General features: G+C 44.9%; 1 protein-coding gene across 2 annotated transcripts in view; it reads right to left on the bottom strand.

Annotated features, from left to right (window-relative positions):
* Positions 1-25,146, bottom strand: part of PASD1 (PAS domain containing repressor 1) — a 53,019-nt gene extending 27,873 nt beyond the window's left edge. For both annotated transcript variants that reach the window (XM_063170531.1, XM_063170532.1), the window contains exons 1-3: positions 24,902-25,146; positions 1,874-1,965; positions 448-504 (exon numbers count right to left, since the gene is read on the bottom strand). In XM_063170531.1, the coding sequence (XP_063026601.1) occupies positions 448-479 (32 nt within the window). In that variant the 5' untranslated portion in view covers positions 480-504; positions 1,874-1,965; positions 24,902-25,146. The remainder of the gene's footprint in view (positions 1-447; positions 505-1,873; positions 1,966-24,901) is intronic.
* Between the last annotated feature and the right edge of the window lie 321 nt (positions 25,147-25,467).

The following is a 25,467-nucleotide window of genomic DNA, read 5'->3' as shown; positions in this document are numbered from 1 at the left end:
CCAGCATTCACAGCCATCTCTGTTTTGGCACTAGTGATCAATGACTGAACAGAACTGAGCCAAGAGCTTCTCTGACAGAGATTAACTCAGGCCTGGGCTAAAGCAGGACTGCAAAGGGAGCTCTGCCCCAGGTGGGCAGCACTGCTTGGTGCCAATAAAATCACAGGTCAGGAATCCTGCTTCAAGATAATAAATAGCCATGGGATAGCATGAGATCCTGAGGGCACAGCAGTGGAATTTAAAGACCACCCAGCCAGATAACCCATTGTAGGGGTGGCCAAACTCTGTAAGAAGCCTGAACTTAAATTGTGCTGCTTGTGGTCAGCTATACACAGCCTGTAAACTGTGTGGAAGCTTTGCCTCTGACATCAGTGGGGTCAAGTTCATTGTCAAGCACCGGACAACACAGCATTTACAGTTCTCCCCCAGGAGTGCATGCTGTCATACCTCTTTGCCCTGTCCTTCTCATCTTCATCCATCAGTTCGTTTACACAACACAGGGCTCTGCAAGGGAAAGACAGAAGCAGTTACTGAGACACACTCCCTATCTTGCTCAGAATGTCAAAACATGGAGTGTAGTGGTTTGTACTTAAAGATGTACTTCCTGGATGTTTCAGTCTTCCCTTTCCCAAATTCCACTCTTGGTATGTCTTTCCTTGCTTGTTCAGTCAGCTACTGAGGCATGAGAAGTGGGACTGCTGCTACATGCCCAAACATCCACCTACAAGGACCTTAAAGGGAAAGATTAAAAGCTGGCAGCCCCTCAGCCTGCCTTTGTCCTGCCCTCTGAGGATAGGGAATCCTGCTGAAGCACCCATCTCTGCACAGGAATCAGCATCTTCCTGCCAAATGCAAGAGCCAAAAAGAGAGAAATCTGCCCTGGTGTCTGCAGCAGGCAGCACCACAGCTGGTCCTGTTCTGGGAAATCACAGAGGTTACTGCTTGATTTCAGTCACTGCCCACCCTGCTTGAAACATATCTGAGATTTCCAGTGGAAAGACAGAGGAGAAAGAAACTGTGCTAATCCCCTAAAGGACTGGCATTAGGCAACAGAGGCAGCATGTTTTCAGGATATCTAAGAGATGATGTGATAGACAGGTCCATCCAGAGCATCCTGCAGCCAGTGACTGCTGCTTGCCCTGCTGGACTGCTCCCACATCATCTGAGCTGTGTCCTGGGATTCATACCCAAGGCTTCAGTTTAAAATGTCCTCCTCATCTGGCACTAACCAGGGAAGGAGAAAAGTGGCAACAACTCCCGTAAGGACACAGTACTCTAAAGCTCCATTAAATGATGGAAAATTCAAATCAAAGGTAACTTCTTCACTGGTGACTTTCTGTGACTCAGATGGGCTGAGTCTGAGGGACAGGAGCCAGGGAGGTGCAGGTGAGGCAGCTGTTGTCACTCCACACCACGTTGCCCAGTTCAGCCCTGCTGGATTGCCCTTCAGACACCTCCAAAGAGGAAATCACACCCATCCCCACTCTCAGAACCAATCTGCCCCCCGTCTCCACTGAGCACTTGCCCTGCAAAACACCCCATGCTGCCCAGAACTCTAGGGGCATTTTTCAATAGGTACACCCAAAAGATTTTCTCTGTTTATAGACTACTCCAAACTCAAACATGCTGGTAGCTATAAAAGTAACACAAACCAGAACCACCCACAACTGACAGGAAGTCAAGGATGCTGCTCACAGCAACAGCCACAAAATTTTATCCTTCCTGCCCTGCTCCAGGGCAAGGATCTCCCTCCCTGCAGACGACCTGGGCAGGAGATACTGTATGAATTCTTTTGTTATGAATGCACTCCAAATAGAGGGAGTGGTTCTCATTGTCTGAGTCACCAAAAGCTACAAGCCAAATTAGAAATTACCTGTTCTATTCCTCAGATTCATCAGTCCAGACTGACAGAGTGGGATTAGCACTTCTTATCACCATGTAAATAGAGACGGAGAAAAATTAATCCTGCAAGGAAAAGCAAGTCCAGTTAAAACACAGTTGCAGGTAAGACAGCCTGGACAGCTGCAATCACTTCAAGCTGAGAAAAATCTACCACCACAAATTAGAACCATGTTCAAGTATGACTAATGAAAGCTCAGCAGAGCAATGGGAGTTAAACCAAGTTCTTGGGCTCCTGGCTCTGTGGGCACCACCTACTGCCACAGAAGCAGCCTGGGAAGGCTAATGTGAGCTCTCATGCCCAAAAAGCTGTGTGACCCAGCAGGGTGGGAGAATGGCTCCATTGGCCAGGAGCCACTGAGAAGCAGCTGGAGCTCTTCCAAATATGACAGTTTACCTGGTGTGCTGTGAAAACCTCATCTATCAAATCTTGCAACCAAAACCTCCTTCAAGACAAACATCAGCAGCAAAGTCAGCACAAGTCACAAGCACCCAGCTGTGAATGGACTCAAGGTCTCCCCTTAATACTTGCTACTGATGGGACACACAAAATGTAGGGAAAATATCATGTAACTCCTGACACCCCAGTGGTGCTGTAACTGGAAACAACACCTGCACAGCAAACTTAAACTCAGTGGATCTGCTGTGTCTCTGCTCTCACAGCAGTGCTACTCCACTTTATTCCAGTTCAAAAGGAGTGTGTGATTTTATTTGTTACCCTATTGAGCTGAGGCTCTTATCCCCACTGCTCATCCCTCAGTGCTGTTCTGTCAAAATCACTCAGTTGTTTCTTCTATGGAAGAATGCCCCCTACAGAAGATTTGGTGACTGGGGATAAGTTCAGAGATACACAGGTATAAAGGAAAGTCTTTTTAAAGCAATGGGTTAAATTATGAAAAAATTCTTGTGGATATACAGAAAGTTCTATCAAAATTTATCAGGGAAAAATTGTTCTTTGTGTGCAGACTTGACCATGCAAAAATTCAGCTAAAGAAAAGGATTTTTCCCAAGCTAGGAGTGCAAAGAATTATTTTATGGAAACTTTGCCCACAGGTTGTCTAACAACTGAAAGCTCCCAGGAAGCCGGGTGGGTTTCCTGCCTCATTAGAATGGTTGGCCTCCCTCCCACCCAGCCAGAACAGAAGAAGTCTGTTGAGGAGTCAGACTTCTCTGACTTCTGGGACTGAACAACTGTTGGGAAGCTGAGAGAAGTCCTGGTCACCAAGAGTGCCAACAGCCCAGCTGATGCTCACTGAGCCCAAACTGGGAAATGAAGCCCAAACTGGGTTCCCCAGTGCCCAGGAGGAGCTGTCGCTGCTGCAGGGCAGCAGATCTGGGCTGCCAGAGGAATGAGGCTTCCTAATGAAAGTGAGCAATGCCCTCAGCCAGCAGCAGACCTGGGGGAGCTCACAGAATAAATACCCATAAAAGAATTCGCAGGCCCAGCCACCCAGAGCAGCTTTCTGCATGATGCAGCAGGACGGTGAGCAAGAAAAAGTCTTAGCAGAAGACACCTAAGGACAAAATAATCTTAACTGGATTAAGCACTTCAGGACTGCATTTAGCTAAGTGCTTTTTGTCTTGTTCTAAGACAGAGCTAAATATAGTAACCAGAATACTTAAGAATAGTTTCATAAGGGTTGTATACATTGCTCAGCCAGCTAAGACACTTAGCACTACTGACAGCAGTATGTCTGCAGGTTAAGAGTGTTTTAAATAGATCCAGATAGAATCTCTTTGACCTTAACTGCATTAACCAGAGGGATCAAAATTTATTTATTGCCTCCTGAAAATCCCCTTCTGTAACACTTTGAGAGAGGGATTCCTGAACTCTGTGGGCAGGTAAAGAGGAAACTTGTCAGTGCTGCTGGCATCGTTTCTCACCCCACCTACAACAGGTGAGGATCAGCTTTCTCACAAAGCAATGCACATCCATCACTGCTTAATGCCCCCTGTAAAGGAAAATTATTTTTTGCTTCCTTTGTACAGGGAGTCTCAAAAACCACTCACAGCATTTTAAGGTACATTATATTTCAGACTTTTCAAGTATCACAGTATTTGAAGTTGTTTCCAGGGTTACAGAAAGGGTAATGTAGCCAAATGACAGCCTCAACAAGACAAATGGACTTTGCAGTCAACAACTAATAGTTAAAGTATTATTCCAAGCTATCTGCTATATTCTGGCACATTTTTTACTGAAGAGAGAACAGCAGAAGGAATTTTCTGTTTCACAGAACTATCTGACTCCAGGAGCTATCTAAAACTGCAAACCTGTGAGTAAAGAAAATGTTTATTTATTGACTTGCTGCAAACCATCAAAATATTAACATTACCTTAGGATAATTCTTAATGGAACAGTCAGACTTGTGTCCTGAAACCAGCAATTCCTATGAATGTTTCATTATAGGTTAAATTTTAGTTATTTGGTTATGTCACTCATGGCAGGGCAAAGATATTTCTGTGAGAGATGCTGTCCATTTCTTTGTGATCAGCGATGAATAAAGCTTTCATCCATCACCTAAAAGTGTCCCTGAACCAGGATGATTTGACTGCTTTTCCTAGCTACAACAACTGGTCTAATGAAAAACATTATGCATAGAAGCTTTGTTCTGCTTGTATTTGAGTTTTCATAGAATTTTGCACTAAAGTAACATGCAGCAGTTAAGGAGTCTTCAAATCTATACCATAAGAAACACTTTAATTATGGAAATGTGCTGTGCTAATAATTTTCACAGACTTTGCATGCAATGAATTCACCAGAGAGCCCCAAATTACAAGATGCAGCACTTTGTGGCACGATGCAGTCACAAATAAGAGAGATAACACATTCTCCAGCAATATGATTTACCTGTCAGTATGCCAATGTTCCATTATTCTTGAGACAACAGGAGGGCACAACTCCCTGGCAGCAAAACAGCTGATTTCACTTTTAAAAGGCAGAATTTAACCTCATCAGTAAAGTGCTGTTCATAGTTGATGTTTATGTAGATGGCAATTGAAAAACGAAGCAGCGTGGCTGGGTCCCTGTGGTTGTTTAGCACAGGAAGGATCAGCAGCTCTGCTGAAGCCCTGGCCCTGCTGTGCCACCCACCCCGTGCTCCATCCTCTGTCACACAGGGACAGATGCTTGCCCCAGTGTCACAGTGACTGGGTGACAGCAGCTCAGCTCAGCTGTGCCATCCCCATCTGCCAGAGCACCCCATGGGTACGGCCTCACCTCTGCTGTGCCACAGCCCAGCACGGAGCATCACACAGAAACACAGACACTAAACCACGTGTGCCAAAGGAGTTGCATATCTGTGTTATTTGATCTGCTTGCTTAAGTTTTTCTGCCTCCACTTCACCCTCTCCTTTCCTTGCCATGCCTTGCCTCCTGCTGTTCTTCACTCTTTTCTGCCCTTCCCTCACTTATCCCTGTACTTAACATCCATTGGATCACAACTCAGAGAACTGGATCTCCTTTGAAAATGGTTTCTCTCCATCTTGCTGTTTCTTATACCACCTGCCTTCATCTTTCCATTAATTTTCTCCTCCACGTTCTTCACTTTCTTCTTCTCAAAAGACAGAAAATGTACAATGATCTCAGTTTTGACAATCACCCAGCCATTCCACTGTGGGAACTTGGCTTCCCAGGTCTGAGCCCCCCATGCCTGACAGGTTCTCCTCTTTAGGGACACACTGCTTGAGGAATCAGGCTGGGGATCTGATGGGTTGATGGGGTTTGGCTCCAATGTCCAGCTCCAGGAGCTCTGGGTCCTGTCCTGTCTCACAGCTCCCTGTCCCAGAGCTGTGCAGCTCCAAGCTTGACACAAACACCACCCTGCATGCCCAGGGAAGTGCCCCAGCACAGCCCAGCCCTCCTCAGCAGCAGCAGCAGCAGCAGCAGCAGCAGCAGCAGCAGCAGCAGCAGCAGCACACCCTGCATCTCTCTGGGGCTGCTGTGCCTGCACCTGAACCCTCACAGCATCTTTGTTTGCCACAACGTGGGTGATGGTGCTCAGCGGGAACCAAATGTTCTGTGCTTCCCCTTTGTCGCCTGCCACAAGTGGACTTTTTGTGCCACTACTGTGACTTTTGCATCCCAATGCTCTTATCTACAGCACACTCTCCCCTGGTTTACTGAGCCCTAAATTTAGCTGGTTACCTGTGACAGATTTATGACAACATTCATTACAGCAGGAACAGCTTCAGACAGAAGCTAAAAAGTGTCCAAAGAAAATGGATTACACAAAACAATTACACCATAAAAAAGGCTGTAATGGAACACTGTGATTCAGCACAGAAGTGACTTGAAAGATACAGGCAGGAACAATGGTGTATGTTGGTTTTCTTTTTTTTTTTTTTTTTGTTTGTTTGTTTGTTTGTTTGTTTTGTTTTGTTTTGTTTGGGTTTTTTTCTGTTTTTTTGGTTTGGATTGGTTTTCAACCAATACACGCTGCTTCTGCAAAATGAAAGGCGGAAAAGGATTAAAAACTAGCAGATACTTAAAAAGAAAAGATGACTACTGGAACATTTTGTTCTCTAGGATTTCTGTCAAATCCTGGAGAAAATAGCTGTCCAAGTTTGCTCTGTTCTAGCAAATTGCTGAACCTTGCAGGGTAAAGATACAACATTGTAGAATATTATTCAAAATGTCTCTGGGGTTTCTGTAACAAGAACAACATGCATCTAATTAATTCTACCAATTTGTCTAATGGCCCCTTAAAATTCCCAAAACATGGCAAAAAGCAGAATGCTGATTCACAACCCTAGGAAATACAAAACTGTACTTTTAGCACAAGCAAAACAATATTTCTTCTGCAGTCTTGGGTGGATACCTGTGTTCATTTGTTGCCATTCAATTACTACAGGAAAGGTAAATAAATGTGTGTTGTGATATGAAATGATGATATCCAAACTATAAACAACCCTTTACCATACCTCCTCAGACAAAGAGCCAAATAATCCTCAAATAATAACATGACTCTCCCTCATGTGGGATGAGAGCAAAGGTAGTTGTTCACAGTCAATCCTTCAGCAAAGTTGAGATTGTGTGTTTTCAGGGAAAGAATATTGAAAGTGAATGGTCAGAAGTCTTTTGAACAGAATGGTCTCCAAAACCTGTAGCTCTTAAAGCTCCGTTTCTGTTTCTGGCTGATCCAAATGATGCAAATGCATGTGTGTGGGGGTGAGTGCATAAACACACATTTTACTTCAGAGCAATTTGCAAAAAATACCGAGAGCCATTTCTGCCCAGAAAAGCAGGGGTGACATTCAGGTGACTCCTGCAGTGCTCACCTCCTGATTTTGGGAGTTTAGTAACCATTGCTGCTGGGTGCATGGGAGGGGAGGTGAGCACAGAGCCCTTTCTCTGCCTCAGGTCACTCCCTATCACATTCACTTTTCTGGCAAATCACAAAGGCGTGGGGGGTGTGGGGAGGTTAACCCAATAAATTTCAGCAATGAAAACAGTGACTTAACAAGCTAAAACCATTCCTCCCAAAGCTATTGATTCTCCAGCTTAAAAAAAAATTACACCATCTGATCACAAACCTGGTGTTGAAATTCTGGCTCATTTCAGGGCTTCATTCAGAAGAGTTCTAACACTATCAGAGCCAGCCAGCAAAGGTCAGTTTTAAAGAAGCCAGCACTCTGCTCTGCTGGCAGGGTTATCTTCTGCAGGGTTATCTGCCTGCCACGCTGCTGCTGGGCACCCTGACCCCTCCTGCTCCACTTTCAGGGAGTGCCAGCTGGAGCAGGGATCACCAGGCTCCCTGGAGGTGCTGCTGTGCATTGCTCCCACCCAGAGGGCACAGCTCACATCACCTGCACTGGGGGCATTCACTGAGCTCGTTGGGTCCTTTTTTGGTCTAGGATTTTGTTTTGGCAACAAGGTAGGAACAAGGACAAACATGTCAAAGCTGCCTGTTTGGATGCATCACCCTGAAATCCTCTTGTAATTCCTCTTCTATTTACTATGGGTGAAACTCATCCTAAGCAGAGAGCTACATGGAGTCTATGTGCCATTAAACTGCCTACCTTTACACTTTGAGCTCTCCCTGTCCACAGAATAAATGCAATCATTAGACAGCAAAGAAAATCAGTGATCTAATTAAACTGAATACCTTCTCTACTTTTCTGAGTAAGAGAACACTCCTAGCAACTACCAATTCATTGAAAGAGGCAATAATAGCATTCCTGTCCTCAGCTGTTCTCTTTTTCTCCTCAAAAAATACATTTTTGTGCTGTTTTTCTTTGCCTTTCTCTATCTTGTATATAAAATGCATTTCAGATGCTCGAGGATGGTACAGATAAGGAGATGAGCACTTGTGCTTTGTGTTTGCTTGTGCTGGAGGTTGAACTCATATTGCAAAAATAAAATGTAAGGCCTGAGGGGCTGCTTGCTCTGCACAGTGGAAGCAGGGACCTTCAACTGGGTCAGAGTTGGGTCCCAGGTGGTTTCAGGACCACCCTGCAGAAGTGGGGCAAAACCACTGTGTGTGACTTGGCTCCATGGTGATCTACTCCCAGCCTGCAGGACCAGCAGAGGGTAGGAGCTGTTGGTGGACTGGAGGATTTTCCTTCATAAATGTCCTCTGTCTACAAGCATTGCTCCCTGGCCATTGCTCTGCAAGTGTGCCCCAGCTCAGTTTAAAGGCTGACAGGAGCCAGGATGCACCATGGAAGTGATGCACTCACAGCCCTGACAGCAGGCAGAGCCCAGCAGCCCCAGCCCTGCCCAGGAGAGGAGCTGGGCACTGCCAGGGCTCTTCACTGTCTGAGCAGATGTTCAGCACAGCTGCTCCACACCTGCACATCAGGGGTGCCCCGTCTGGAGTGACTGTGTGTGACACAGACCAGAGTCTGTTAGCAGCACACAGCCTGCTCCACCTGCACCACCCTGCCTGTGATCAGCCCCGTGGCTCTGGATGCCCCTTCCCAGGAAGGACGATTCAGCTGCTGCTCTGCTGCTGTGGGAGCAGGTGGGAGGCAGCTGGATGGGCTGGAGGCTGCACACTCGGTCTGCAGACAGCCAGCAACCTTTGGCCCCAGCATTTCTGCCCTTCCTTAGATCTGCTTGGTCCTCTGACACTCTGGGGAGCCCTTCAGCTGGTGAACTCTGGCAAGGTTGGTTCTTGTTCAGCATCCTTTGATTTCTGCTGAACAATGTCTGCTTTTCTGACTCTTTGCAAGCAGCTTGCTGCCATCCTTTCTCCTGTCTAGTGCTTTTACCTCAGGAAGTCTCAGCACACTCTACAAACAAAGTTATCCATCCTTACTGTACAAATGAGGAAACAGGGGCACACATTTTACTTCTGTCTCCTTTTTACAAGTGTCCCAGTTTTGGAAAGCTGAATTTGAAACAGTGAATGTAGTTACAGCCTAATTTTCAGTAATGCTGAAATCTAGCATAAGCACCTACAAACACTGAACATTTTGGAAAGACTCGACCTAAATCATTGACCCAAGGTCATGCAGCAGAGTTAAGAAGTGAATCCAGATGTCCCCATGATTAGCTCTGTCTACTGGCATTCAGTCAAGTCTTCCCTCCTAAAATAAGCTTCCTGAAGCATTTAAGACTATGGTCTTAGAACTCCCCTGAACACCCAGCACTGGTAAGACCTGATTTTCAAATGAAGAAGGGGGGGAAAAACCCAGTTCATTATTCTTTCCTCAAGTGATCACTGAATGACCAATCAAAGGGCAGCTCAGAGTCATTTGATCTCAAACTTCTTCCTATAAATAAAAAAGGGAAGATTCTTCTCCCTTTTCAAACAGCATGAAGAAAAAATGTTCTGCCTCATTAATTCTAGACCTGAATAATTAAATCTGCTCTCTGTTGCAATCTGTTTCCCATGTGTATCAGCAACCTGGAATTTCTGGAACTCAATACATAAGGAAGCTATTCAATAAAAGGAAATACTAGGACAAAAGGATTAGAGATAGATCTGACTCAGATTGAAAGACTCCCTCTATCAGAGAAGAATCCAGTTCCTCATCCAGAGTTCAACTTTTCAATTTTGACCAGTATCTCAAACCAAACACTGCAAAAACAATGGATCTCCCAGAACCAGACCACCTCTCACCTCTGGTGCAGGAGCAGAAGAAAAGGGGGAACAAGTTGAGGAGACCAGTGTAGTATTGCAGCAGAAATGGAACAGCACTACCTGTCTGTACAGTTTAACTGTTTGGCAGAAGAGAATAAAACAGAATATTTCAGTTGGAAGGGACCTAGAATGACCAGTCCATCTGCCTGACCAGAGCTGACCAGAAGTTAAAGAATGGTATTATGGACACTGTCCAAATGCCTCCTAAACGCTGTCAGGCTTGGGAAATTGACAATTCCTCTCGAGGAAGCCTGTTTCAGTTTTTGACCATCCTCTCCTTAGAGAAATGCTTCCCAATGTCCAGTTTATGTAAAAGACTTGTGAGAAAATTATAAGGAGCTTTAGTAGTTAAAATTCAAAGTCTTCACTGCAAGCTCAGTTATATCTACTTATCCATTAAATGAATATCAAAGGATTCATTGCAGCTGAGCTAGGTGACCTCATTTTCCATCTTTGCCTTCATGCATTCAAGTTCAAGCATAAGAAACATCCTTACCCTCTTGGTGTGTTTAATTCTAGAGCATTTCAGGTATAATCTGCACCTAAGTCAAAAGGCTTTCAAACAAAGCCCTTAGATTTCAAAATTTGCCTTATCCTCATTTGGCTCCAGGAATTTCAGCTGCTTTCCTTACATGATCTGCTCACATCTGTGCTCCAGCTGAGCCACGTTCATGCCCCACTGACCTGAGCACTGCCATCTCTGTAATCTTGCAATAATAACCAGCAATGCACTCAGTCCCTGTGAGCATCAAGAGCCTTTCAAGGAGGAGGAGGCAGAGAAGAGCCAGCCTTTATATAACAGGGAAAAGTAGGATTTCACAGGAAAAACACTGTTCAGCTAAGGTGAGCAATGGGAGCTGCACGCCTGAAGTGCCCTGGCCCAGCTCCCCTGGGCAATGTGGACTGGAGGTGTCAGCACCTTGCAGGATTACTCTCTGCAATGGCAGCTGGCAGATATTTTTCTAACAGAGAGCACAGCAACATGGTTCACACTCATCTGATTCCATTTGCTGCTGCTCCTATTCAAACTCGGCTAATCCGATCAAGTTATTTCTTGGCCTGTGCCTTAAAGCTGAGTAAGTAAACACCTTTCATAAGGCCTGAGCCCACTTCTTTCAAGTGCATGATTAAGGGCTAGACTTGAGCATTACTGTGAGAAAACCTACTACATTATTGCAATTCCCAAAATCACACTCTCAGGTGTCTTGAAGTGGCACTTTCCACCCAGTGTTTTACTCCTTGCATTACAAATATATAATACAGTCACCAAGGGGCACAAACACCAAATATCCATCTGTGTTTCAGCTGCCCTGGAGAGCAGCTCTTTGAGCTGAGAATAGCTCACAATGGCACCACTTAGAGACTGTGATGCAAAATATTTTCTGTGGCCACCAGACCTTCTCCACAGATGTCTCTTCTTGTTTACTATGAAGAAGGCAGATGATAAATATAGTCAGCAAATGTATTTTGGACAAAGTTGTACTCATCTGTAGTATTTGCATTAAGTAACACTAGAAGACTTATGCAGCAGAAAAGATGTTGGCCCAACTGTAATTCCTTTTCTGGTACACCAAGGATGAACTACTGAAGTTTACAAGTTATTTTCAAGAAGAATTGTTGCCACTTATGCTGGTATTGCTAATAATATAACTGATCTTGGTAATAATGTATCTGGGGTATTTTCTCCCTTTTGTAAAACACCCCCACATGCTTCTCTTCTCTGAGGCACTTTTAACTTCACATCCAATATTCTCTTTTTGCGCTATCTTGCCCACATCACTTCTCAACTAGCTCCTCAAAAGATGGATACTTGTTTTGAAAGCTTCAGGAATAAAGGAATATTTAAACAATTAACTGCAATCATATTCATCATCCAGCATGGTACCATGGATATGCACTAGAAATATAATGAGTAAGTAAAACTTTCCTTCAAGAAGAAGAAAAGAGAAGATAAACATCCACAGATCTCTCTCTCATTACTTTCTTATCTTTTTTAGACTGCAAATATGTCAGTCACTGGAACACTTTCATACTAGGTCATTATTGTTACACATATTATGCACAAAGACCCAAGGCCTCATTCTGTCATAGATAAGCTATTCACACACATCCTTTTTTCCCCTTACAGTTTATTTGCATGGCTGGCTGGATAATCACTCATAATAACAAAATATGACTCAGCATGGCTGAATGTCCAATTCACTTTGGGGATTTTCTTGGAGTTTTTTTTTTTTTTAAACTATTGAAGACCAGAAAACATGTGTCCCTCCCAGATAATGTTAATGTAAAAAAGATTTGATTAAACACAGAGGTCAGGGGAAGGGGAGTGGATCAAACAGCAACATTTCTACTGCCCTGTCCTCAAAGAGGCTCTGACCATGCTGCAGGGTCCCTTGTCCCCCACTGCAGCATGGACAGGGGGATTTGTCCCAAAATCCCCTTCTCAGGGTGGAAGATGCAGGACAGAGAACTGGCCACGTTCCTCAAGGATGGGCATCCTTGATATTAGGGACATATGTGCTTTTCTGGACATCTAAATTCTGTCTGTGGGTTATTACAATTGTGCAAGCACACAGAATATTTTAAAATATTATTTATTTCAGATCTGCAACAGTCCAGTACCAAGAATCCTCCTAGTATCAGTCTAAATCAACACTCCAGCATGACCATTAAATGAAATACGTGGGTCCCTCTCTCCCAAAGGATAACTCTCCTCTACTTAAGCAAGTTAATGGCAGTAGCAGTGGGCCCTGCCACCCTGCTGAGCAATCCTGGCTGCATGAATGTGACTGACAAAGATGGTGAATCTGAATGTTTGACACCTCTGGTCCCTGGTTTTCAAGTTAGAGACTAGCCCAGCAGAAAAGGCTGCAGTGTGAGAGCATATTTCACCTGGGACAGAGTGAAAATAGCATTCAGAGCCTGGCCCTCCATTCAGCCAGATCCATTGGCACATGTCTCTATTTTTAACCACCTGTGTAATTCTTGGGTGAAAGAAGCAGGATATATTTGTGTTTTCCAGAATGAGGGTAAACATGAGTTTTTTACCTAGGGCTTTCCTGACTAAAGCACCTTAAATTGAGTAACCATATACTAATAATGTCTGTTACTGTATTTAACAGAACAAAATTAGGCTGGCTGAGAAAATCCACATTAAAAACAGCTGATGAAAGGAATCATATTTTAATGTACGTGCATAAAAAGCACATGGAGCTTATTTCTGTGATAATCTGACTACAGAAGACCACCAAGACCAGCAAGATTCCTGACCAACATCTACACAGGAGCATGAAGCCAGCAGCAGAAGTTAAAAATGCCCATGACCTTTAGCTGGCAGTCCCAGTTTCCTCAGAATTCCACACCACGTTTGAGAGGTAAACATCATCTGTACTGCCAGGCTCCTTTAGTGCACTGCTTACGTGCACATCTGCTGAAAATCACAAGCAAAATACGCAGGAGTTTAACTGAAACTCAAACAGGGAAAACATTCAATTAGGTAGAGAGAAAAGCTAACTTCCTCCTTCCTCTCCTTCCTCTCAGCAGCCTTTCTGCAAGAGATCACTACTGACACTCTTATCTACTTTGAAACTGGCTTTACACCCGCCCCGATTTAATATCAAACTTTCTTCCAATTTAATTTGGTTTTAACAAGTGAGAAGTGCAAAACAAACAAGGAATTCAATCTGTGTCCCGAATTATTGCTTACGTAGAGCAAGCTCTCCAGAGAGCCAGCAGAGATTTGAGGCCGCACTGGCCGAAGGGGCACAGAGCACCTGATCCTGGCCCAGCCACCACAGTGGCTGTGCTCCCCCCACAGCCTGGCACCAACTGCAAAAGCTGAGGCAGGGGATGGGTGCTCAGGCTGTCATCTTCCTCTCAAAGCCAGAATTCACCCTGGTGCCATGAACACCTACCAGGGGCAGGATCTCCAGCTCTGCGCTCATCCCGAGGACGAGCGCTGCATGGTTAGCAGGTTAGGGATGTTAAGGATTGTGCTTCTCCCCCTCTGCTCTGCCCTCATGAGAGCCCATCTGGAGTTCTGCATCCGTGTCTGGGGTCTTCAGCACAAGAAAGATGTGGACCTGCTGCAGGAAGTCCAGAGAAGGGACCACAAAAACATGAGAGGGCTGGGGCACCTCTGTTGTGGAGACAGGCTGAGAGAGCTGGGGTTCTTGAGATGCCTCTGGGGAGACCTCATTGTGACATTCAAAGACTAAAGGGAACTTCTAAAACAGAGGGAGAGACACTTTTTACATATGTGGATATTTATAGGAAAAGGGGGAATGGTTTTAACTAAATGAGATTAGATTTATATTAGATGTGAGGAGGGAATCCTTCACAGTGAGGGTGGGGAAGCCCTGGCACAGGTTGCCCAGAGAGGCTGTGGATACCCACCCCTGGAAGTGTTCAAGGCCAGGCTGGATGTGACTCTGAGCAACCAGGTCTGGTGGAAGGTGTCCCTGCCATCTGGAATCAGATGATCTTTAAGGTCCCTTCCAACCCAAACCTTTCAATGCTTCTCTTTGCTTTATCTTTCAAAGTGAGCCCCTGGCTACGATCAGTGCTGTCACAAAATGTAATCCAAAGTACCTAAACTTATTTCTTCTACACTGAAGTTAAAATGAATAAGAAATCAAGTACAGTGCCACAAAATGCTTCTCTTCAGCCTCAGAGGCTTGTTTACCATTGCTGTAGTAGCTGAGCTGCTGAATGAAATATTTACAACTATTCATGCAATCAAACTCATTTTCCTTAGGAAATAACTGATTAGGTGTCTCACATCTGTTCCTGACAATGATTTAAGCCTCTGCTGATCCCTATCTAGACCTGACATGAATGTTAATGCTTTAGAAACCATCATCCTCAATAGGAGGGTGATAACAGACTGGGTCTGCTGGTGCTGCACTGCAGTGGGGGAGCTCTGCTGCATCTGCAGCTGAAGGGTGACACAACCAGCCCAGTTTTATCAGAATTTGCCCTGGTGCCATGAATGTGACCCAGGCTTGGGGAGCCTGGGGGAGCTTGGCAGGAGACAGAAGCTAGAGCAGAGCTCAATGCAGAATTATCTTGAGAATTATCTTCCTATCCCTGTCAGAAGTTTTTAATATCTCCCAGATGCTTGCTGCCTTTATGCAGAGTAGCAATCCTGCTCCTCCCCTCTCCAGCACTGCATGTCATCCTTTCACCAATGTTTCCCCATCAGGGCCCTTTGATGGAAGCTGCTGCAAGTGTTGCAAGGTTGTGAGAAAAATCAGCTGCTAATAAAGCTGGTTGACATTTTACCCTCACAAAGCATGATGTTCACGTCAGAAAAGACAAATATTAATTCCAAATTTTTTCTCAAATAAAAGCAAAGACTCCAAAGGCAGAAGAGTTGGTCTCTATTACTCCTGGTAAGAGTGATAACTCAGCTTCCTAATTTCTGGCCAGAGCAACTAGAACAGAATAAAAATTTTGGCAATACTTATCAAGTATTACCTGAAGGTCAAGGGACTAAAAACCAAGTGAAATAAATGAACCTTGGCCTGCCAGTGACCTTGTAGAGCTGTAATTCAAATAGAGATGAAGTCTTTGTAAGTGTCTGAAGAGTAATCTCTAAAGCAGTCAGAAATGCTGCATAAAAGTAGATTTCAAACACAATCCAAAGAAGATTAAACTGGCAATTCATCTCTCTTAGGACTTCTATACATCATAAATAGGCATTATGCCTTCTATGTAAAGCAGCCCATTATCTGATTTATTCACCAATATCTCTTCTTATTCAAACAATTCAAACCAGCCTATATTAGAAAATCCCAGAAAAATTTCCTCAGCACTGCAACTTTTGAAATAAGTTGATGATTTATATTTATAAAATTTTACTTACTGTACAACTAAATTCATGTTTGTTAATATAATACACTATCTCTAAGGACAATTTTAAAGAAAGACGCTATCCCAGCTGGATCATTTATTAATATTCACATGCTTTCCTTCAAAAAAAATCACAACACAGAAGCTGTTCTTGTCGGCATTAGTCTTTTTTCATCCCCCAAGTGAAAACAGAAATTCTGCTCCAGTCACAACAGTGTACTACCAACAAACTCATCATTCTAACACTTCAGACTCCATTTGAACACTCATGCCCTTTTAACTATGAATATACCCAATATAAGGAATTCAGCTCCAGATTCAAAACATGTACCCTGGATAAGACAAAACTCTGACTCAGCCCCATTTCAGGTTTACAAATGGCTTAGTGGCAATTTTAGTCCATTTTTTTGCAATCATTCTTCTCCCATTTTAGGCAATGGATTTTTGCCCTTTCTAGACAATACACCAGGATTATTTCAGAACCATATACACTTTCCTTCTAACCACCTTCTTCTGGGAGCCTCTTCTTCCATATTCTGAATTATTTCCAGAAAGTTGAAAAACAGAATTGCAGACAATTTTCCCATGCCAAATAATTTTCAGCAAGGCTTCCTGAGAGGTGCAACCTTCCCCAAATAATGGACTTCAGCTCCAGCCCAGTGAGACACAGATACCTGGAGGTCTCACTGGACCGGAGCTGTGTCACAGACATCTTTTATGGAAAATCCTTTCCTTAGGATTTTTCCTCCAGAGAAGCTGAGAGGCCTCAGGAACAAAATGTAAACAATGGTTATCTGCTGCTGTGGAATACAACAAGTGGATCTTTGATCAGCCCATGTTGGATGTTTGTAATTAATGGCCAATCACAGCCCAGCTGTCTCGGACAGAGAGCCAAGCCACAAACCTTTGTTATCATTCTTTCTTATTCTATTCTTAGCCAGCCTTCTGATGAAAACTTTCTTCTATTCTTTTAGTATAGTTTTAATGTAATATAAATGATAAAATAATAAATCAGCCTTCTGAAACACGGAGTCAGATCCTCATCTCTTCCCTCATTCCCCTGCGAACACCGCAGCAGAGCTGAAGTCCATTGAAAGGCCAAGTCCCATGAGATGTGCAGATGGCTCAGATAAGAAAGTGCTTTCTCAGAAGCCCATGCTGCAGCAGGATGAGCAATGAGAATTGCCAGCCCCAGGACTGGCACCAAGGCCAGGGCAAGCTCCCTACGCAATTACACTGCTGAGTGTGGGAGGTTAGCCCCAGCGTTTATGACGGAAAGAAAATACAGTAACTCACTTTTCCTCTGTTGACACATTGTCTCCACTAATGAGAAGGCTCAGCCCTCTGCATAAGCAAAATTAAACAGAAAATGTAGGTGTCAAGATTAGCACAAAGAGTTTGTTTTATTAATACTTCCTGCTGTGCCCTTTGGACAAAAAGCCTGCCCAAAAGGAAGCCATTAGAATTATTCAAGAGTAAAAGCACACTATTAATACTCATCTTTAATATATATATCAGTAGCAGAGTCAACCCAAGTCCCACCTTTTTGTCTCGTGTGAGTCATTTAACACACACACTTAACACATCACTTAATAAAATTTGATTGGAAGCAGTTTGATCAGAGTGAATGTTTTTAAGTTACTGTAAATTGAGCCAGTGTACATTGCACTCAGAGACAGGACAAACAGGTTTATGGTCAAACTTCCTCAGCAAGGGGTGTAACCCTCCCCAGCCATTAGAGCCTCCCTAATTGCTGCCTTGGCTGTGACAGCCAACAGTGGACCAAACACACAGCATCCTCCTCTATACACAAACATCTATGTGCAGTTTGTGCAGCAGAGCTTTGAACAGCCTAAAAACAAGGACCAACTCCTATTTTTCTCTTCAGCTGATACTTTGGGAGAGGTCCCCACAAAGAAGCTGGTGGAAGTTCAACCTTTGTCTTCATCAGGGCCAGGGTTTATCTCATCCCTTTCAGATAAAGTCTCTGCAGTGGCTTGAAAATCTTCCTATAATGCTGCCATATCTATGCAAAATACCTATCAGCAATGGGAGCCCTTATCAGCTCATCCATTGCTCATTAATTACCCCAAAAAATGGTTTACTTAGTTGGTTGTTTATGATCAAAACTTTATTGTGCGGAAGCAATGCACTGCATTGTGCTCTGCATTAAACCAAGATTAAAGTAGGCTGAGCCCAGAAAAGAACCAACAAACCTTTTATTAGTTTCCTTTAAGCATGTGTGTATGCATGTGTTTGTGGGCTGAACAGATGAAGCAAGAGAGGAGATTAGCATTTTTATAGATATGATTCCTGCCATTGCTACATACTTGAAAATCTTGCCTAGGCTTTGGCACTTTGTAAACAAGAATAAACACATCTACAAATATCTTTGCATTTATCTATTAGTCCATCAGCCAATCTCCTTATAACTGACACTCAGCAAACCACCTCACATTTACTTATAGGTGAGGGGGAACACCTGGATGATCCTTCCAACTCAGAATATTCCACAATCGTGGGAAGGCAGAGGCCCAGTGCAGGTCTCTGCTGAGCCATAATGGATAAAGAGGGGTGAAGCCTCTGCCCAGAGCCAGGACACAGAGAACAGGCAGGTACAAGCAGGTACCACACAGCAGCCAGCCAAAACCTGGGAACTCGGTGTAAAACTGAAAACACATTTCTATTTCACACAACAGGCCCCTGCAGAGCAGCCCTGAAGAACTGAGGTGCCAGGAACTGCTGGAAGGCGATGTGCAGGGTGGCAGAGCCCTGCGTGCCATGGGACAGTGGTGCAGGAAACACCAAACCCTTTGCTGTCCCTGCCTGCTGTCACAGGGACCCGGCAGGAGGGTGGTACAGCCTGTCAGCTCTGCAAACATCAGGTAGCAAATGTGTCGAAGGCAGTTGTTAGCCAGGGCCACCTCTCTGATCATCCCAGAACACGTGTGTGACCTACAAGTCACCTGATGGTCACCTTCCACCACCTGCAACAGGAGCCCAGCTCCAGGGCACAGCTGTGTGTGCTTGTGTGTGTGCTTGTGTGTGTGTTTGTGTGTGTCTGTGTGTCTGCAGCAGTCCTCCACAGCCCGGGCTCCAAGGCCTGGCTCTGCCCCCTCCCTCTCCCCCAAACAAAGATGTTTTGCAGCTCTCTCCACAGCAATGTTTAGCGAGCCTCCCGGTTACCATGGCGTTATGCACTAAAGGAATGTCGACAAATTAATCAATTGTATGATTGTGTTTGCCTAAGAATACAAGTCAGTCAGATGATTCAATGCATTTCAACAGCTCCATGGAGTTTGGTTTATGTACTTCCTCTTCTACCACCTCGGTGTTACCCTCATTGGTGCTGACATTTTTCAATATTTCAATTTCCCTTTACAGACACATTGGCAGGTAGGTGATCTCTGCTGCAGGCTAAGTTGAGCTGTTTTCCTTCTTCCTTGCCTGCTTCATTTCTGTCTTGTTTTATCTACTTCCTTCTCTCCTTCTTGCAATAAGATAGACATCATACATTCAACTTCACACTAACCACACTGTGTTTTTAAAGTGACTAATTCATCACTAGTGGTCAGCAGTCACTTCTTTCTTCTAGATTTTATCTTGCATGATTTAGAGAATTTTGCTCTGATCAGCACCAGAGCAGAGCTGATACTAAGTCCAGGTTACTTTAGGAATATCAGGTTAAAAGGGAACCCCAACCCAGCACTCATTGTCTTGGAAGCCAATGCTGGAAAACAACAACTCTTCAACCTGCCAAGGGGCACCAAAAGCCCAAGAACACATCCTCATGTCATGCAGTAAACTTATGATTCACATAAGAAGCAGGTAAGATTAAACTGTTCTGTGACACAGCAAAGGGCAAGTGAAGATCCCTGCCAGTATTGCAGCCCATGGAGCCACACAGAGTTCATTTATGCCAACAACAGATCCCAGAAAATACACCATGGAGTGTAATACGGTCACTGGCAACACAGGCTGAAGGAAAAACATCTCTGGCTCAAAATCAGATGAACAGGTTGAACCAGGGAGCACGCCAGAAAAATCTGAAGGCAATTGTGCCTGTCTAATGCTACAAGGAACCTGCACTGTACATTTTCAATGTCTAGTGTTGAGAGGAACTCAGATGTGGGAGAAAAAAGATTCAAACCTGCAGCAACAGAGAATAATATTTTTTGCCTTGTCTCCCAAGAAAACAGAAGAAGACTTGAGACATGGGGTTAAAAGTGTAAACAAACAAGATCCATTCTCCTTCAAGCATACATTAAAAATATGGCTACACTGCAGAGCAAAGAACTAATTCTGCAAATGTAATTTCCTATCTCCAGGAACTCTCTAATTTAATTGTATAACCTCTTTCATAAGATTATCAAGATCTATCTCAAAACTACCCTAATTGAAAGACTCTTATGCAACTTCAATCCTTGGGTAGATACAAGCTTTCTTCTAATTCTCCACCCAAATTTATTCATGACCAATTTAGAAAATTTGACCTAGTGCAGATGCTATCTATTAGCTTATTTTTTTCCTGCCCTCTCGCTATATAGTGCCAATTGTGTGTCAAGTACCCCAATGTAGCCTGTTCCTTCACTGGTTCACCTGGCCAGAGCTAAAGAGATGATGCTCTTTAACGTCACACTGCACAACAGATGTGTTTGTGTAACCACATCTCTCACCCTCCTACTGCTGGAATTCAACATTTTCTTGGCAGGGGTGTCTGGAACTATGCAAAATATCAGTAAACCACTCCAAAAACATCCTGGAGCTCTTGTATTGACACCCTGTACAATGATCTGTACAATGATTGTTATCACATTTCCTTGAATTTCTCACATTATTTTCCTTTGGTATCCAAGACATCAGTGGTCTCCTTCCCAGATGCATCTCAGTGCTTGCTCCCAGGTATCTTCTGAACAGCCAGTGCATCCACATTTCTCCCTTGTGTCATGGACAACCGATGAGCTCCTATTTCACACTGGAAATTCTTGTTACTGCTCTCCATGCTTACGACTTTACTCGACCTTGCACTCAGCACTATTAAATGCCATTTTATGTCTATCACTCCCAATCAACAAAGTCATCTAAATACCTTTCATGTGATAATGTGACCCTCCTCTGCACTGACAATTCCTCCCAAGTTTTTGTCATCCCACACAGCTCCTGGGCACATACCCACACCCTGCACACAGGTCAGAGTGGATCCATCCAACAGGCCCAAGTCTGGTCCCAAGGGAGCAGCACCACCAACCTCCCTCCATCCTGGTGACTTTCTCTCAGTACCTCTTTCCATTCAGAGAACTTTATTTGCATGCAATGGTTGTATCTTCTCTTTGGCCAGATTATTTTCTACCCTTCAGTTCTTGTCTTGAACCACCATCCTCATTTTAAGCTGTAACATCCTGTGGGGCATGGTATCAAATACTTGGCTTTAGATAAATGGCATTCCTACCCTACCCCATCTAAATAATCTGTTATATGAAAAAGATGTTAGATTAGTCTAGCACAATCCATCTTTGATAAAATCTCGTTGTAATTTACCCTGCTTCCTCATTATTCCCACTCCTAATTATTCTTTCTTACAAAATACGTCATGAGACGCTGGGTACTGTTGTGTTCAAACCAGCTGGCCTAACATTTCCTGCATTGCTTTTTTATTTTCTGAGTCTCTAGGGACTCCATGTAAAGGACACAAATGCTTGCCCTCTTCTGCATCTGAAGAGCCATGGGAGAGCCTTGCTGCCAGCTATGCAAGCCTTGTGGCTCTGCTTTCAGTATTCCAGGACTGGGATTATTGGCACTTCTTCATTTGTCTCACCAAGATATTTAAGTTTTGCCTGTTTTCCCTGGGTTTTTTTGAAACCTTTGCTATGAATAGCTTTCACTTGCCTGCAGATTTGTCAGTAATTACACTCTGTTCCAGATTCTACAGAAGGTTCTGCTTTCATGAGAAAGTTGTGTCATTATTTAGAGACATCAGTTCCCCTTCCAGTTTAGGCATGTCTAATTTCAGTTCTGTGCAAATTGACTAAGTGCAGGTTTTGGTTGAACCCAAATAAGCTCATTTGAACCTAAATAAGAATGTCCGTACACAAGGTCACATCAGGTTAATCAAATCACTTTAAAAACAGACTTAAACTAAATTGGTGTAATTTCCCCATGTAGACAAGGCCAAAGACAATAAAGGAATATGAAATAGGTCAAAGTCTCTCATTAATCGCACACACCTTTGTGGTTTGACTGAATCTGGTGGTTCTGAGGCTGGCCAGATGTGCAGCCAGCACGCCCAGCTGTGCACAGAGCTCTTGTTGGTGTCTCCCACCACCTCAGCCCCCTTAAATCTGGGTTTAAGGGAGACTGGAGTAACAACAAGTCGGGTCTTGCAGGACTTTTCTACAGGGACATTGCTCCTTCAGCTTATGGTCACAGGGCATATTGGCCATATACTTTTGGTCACACCAAAGTAGCAGTGAAACAAGGCAAAAAAACCAGAATGGCCTCAGCCTGGGCAGAGGATGGGACAGAGCTGGTGGTGCTACAGGTAGGAAAGCAGATCCCCAGGGCCATTGTGGTGGGCACAGAGCTGCTGCTGCAGCAGAGCACGGCCCCAGCTGAGCCAGGACTCACTCAAAGAAGGGGGTCATCCAGGTACCAACAAATAAATACAGCTGTTTGACTTCCCTGACAGAGATTTGTAACTGAAGCGGTAAAGAGGTCTATCATTTCAATAATACCAGAAAGCATTGGTTCATATATTTTGGTGTTTGTAAGTTTTTACTGCTCTGTTTAATGCCATATTATTTCACTAGGATCTCTAAGTGTTCCAGTACAAGCCTGAATTCAGTCGCTCTGATGTAGGCACACAGCTTATTTCAGTCTTGAAAGAATGATCTATGTTGGCACTAAAACCTTCGTACCATTACATGTGAATCTTGGGAGGTTGAGTAATTTAGGACAAAACAAAGCAACTTCTGTTCACAGACAAGCCCTGGCTCCAAACTGTAAAGACATCCTACCAATATTTTGATACTACTAATGAGCAGAAGTTGGATTTGACATCAGTATCTCTGCAATGTAATGCCACTTCCTCTATCATGAGACTTTAATTATGAACTACTCATTTGCTAATTTTAATCTTTAACTCTGAGCTATTTTTGTGTACTTGATGTATGTCTTAAACCAGAAAAATAATTTAATACAGATATAGTCTCAGTGGCTAAAACCCAAGAACCATCACATATCCTACTGAAGTCTGCCGTTTATAAACACATTTCAAGCCAATTTAACTTTTTCCTTTAAATCAATTAATTGTAATCCACAACATGGAACAATCAGGATAAGTGAGCAGCAAGCAACCACTCCTAAAGCCATGTTCATTTTTCCTATTACCTCCTCCAGAAAAATTCTAAAGATTTGGTACTACACATGTTTGACCCAAGAGATAAGAACTCCTCCTTTCCACACAAATTTCAACTTTTGGCTTCTCCTGGAGCTTCCTGTCCTCATTAGTGCCTACTGTGTTTGTCAGGGCTCCATCAGCCACAGAGTCCCAAGTGCACTTGTTCTGGTCCTCCCTGGTGCAACACTGACATGCTGGCTTACTCTGATTAGCATATTTCAGGAGAATGATCTACTTTTTTTTTTTTAAATACAGTTTCTAAAAACCCAAAATCCAATGTATTTTTCTGAAATACATGAAATTCAGTCAGAATGTATTATTCTGACTGAATAACTATGGCGAGGGACTACAGCCTAGGAAATTTATAAAAATGACAAATTCCCAACCAAAACACCACATTGTCAGACACTCAGTACCAGGGCTGCACACTGCGCACTCTTGAAAGTGTCTGCAGCTTCAACATCCCTTACATCTCGGAGGACTGTGAAGCCTACACATCAAACCCATGAAGAGCTAGCTGTCTCTTTAAGCCAAATTCACATTTCCAGAGCTAGGGATTAGCCAGCAGTGATCCAGCAAAATAAGGAGAGGGAGCACTGGCATTCTGCTCAAAAATGAAGGCAGTGACTCCTAAGATTTTCTCAGGTATACACCAGAAAGTCTAACCCCTCTAGTGAAATCAGCACCACAGCTTTCACTGCACGCAGCAAAATAAACTTCAGCTAATAAATCACCCTACCCTCCCCAGGCAGGTAAGGCGTGGGGCAGCTCAACAGCTTTGATTTCGGGGCATTATTTCCGGAGCCACCCCCCTGCTGAAGGGGACAACTTCATCCACGGATCAGGATCAAGTGCCCCGGCTTGGCACTCGGGTGCCAGTTCTGTCTCCGCAAAGGGACTGCTGTGCTGGACTTCTCCAAAATCCACTGAGCAGGGACCGGCCTCCTGCCCCCGGGGACTGTGGCACTTCACAAAGGACTACAGCAAACCGCGTGCGACACCTCACTGATGAATCACACAGGGCTCAGCTCCGACCTGCGCTTCCAGTGCGAGCTACCCAGAGCAATCACTTCACAATTTCTGCCACTAAGGACCAAGGCGTGGAGTTACCATTCACAAATCCGTGGCTGAAACATGTGAGGGACTTTCAAAGCCTTCTTATTTCCCCACTCATAATGTAAACATTCTGTAAAATCAAACGACACAACAACCCTGGTGGGAAGAATGACTTTTCAACCTGGATTTTAGATGCTATCTTTTTAGGTGCAAGACTCATTTCAGAGGTTTTTCTCCAACCTGTTTCAGTCAAATACATTCCACGAACGACGAACTTTAAGACAGAACGAGAAGCCTGCGATCAGACCCATTTCAGTCTCCTGAAAATCAGCTTCCCTCAATCCCAAATCACCGCACTCTCAGCCGCGCTCAGCCCGTGGCGGCTCCGAGCGCCGCGGTCCGCGGGCGCTGCGGGACGGGGATGCCGGTGCCGGCTTCGGGATGCGCTCCTGCATCCCGGTCCCGGGGTCCCCTTCCCGCCTGCCCTCTACAGCCAGAGCTCTCCGGACACCGTGCGCTGCGTCCTCTGCCCGTCTTGACGATACACAGATTTTTAAAGGAAAAAAAACAGAGGACTTGCAGCTGTCAGTTTTTCCTTTTCAGAACTTACCTGGGACCGTCCTGGCAGTGTCCGAAGAAGGTCGGGCGGAGCGGCGAGTGCCGCGTCCCAGCCCTGCAGCGGGGGCTTTTCCCAGGGGCTGCAGGTGCGGGTCCCCTCCTTCCCTCCCGAGCCGGCAGGGTTGGCGGTCCCGGCCGTACGTACCGCCTAGGAAGATGCGCGTCCCGGAGCCGCTCTCAGTGCCATGCCCAGCCCCGGCGCGGTGCCCCCCCGGCCGCAGGGGTTACCGCTGCCCGCGGGGTCCCGCTGCCCGGCGGGGACATGGCATGAGCGCGGCGGGCCGGGGGCAGTGCCGGCGGTGCGCGGTGCGGCGGTGGGCGCACGGGGGGCGCGGGCTGCGGGACTTGTGAAACTCGGCTGTGGCGGCGGCCGGTTGTGTAACGCGGCGGGCTGGGCCCGGCCCCCGGCACTGCACAGGCGCGCTGCTTCCCCGCCCCGCCGCCACCGGCACCGCCACCGGCAGCCGCGGGCAGAGCGCGGGGCGGAGCGGAGCGGAGCGCCCCGCACGGGAGGAGCCCCACGCGGGAGGAGCCGCGCACGGGAGGAGCCGCGCACCT

This window comes from Melospiza melodia, chromosome 16 (assembly GCF_035770615.1).
Source record: "Melospiza melodia melodia isolate bMelMel2 chromosome 16, bMelMel2.pri, whole genome shotgun sequence".
NCBI lineage: Eukaryota > Metazoa > Chordata > Aves > Passeriformes > Passerellidae > Melospiza > Melospiza melodia.
The sequence above is the reverse complement of the archived record's forward strand: the minus strand, read 5'-3'. Positions and strand labels throughout refer to the sequence as shown.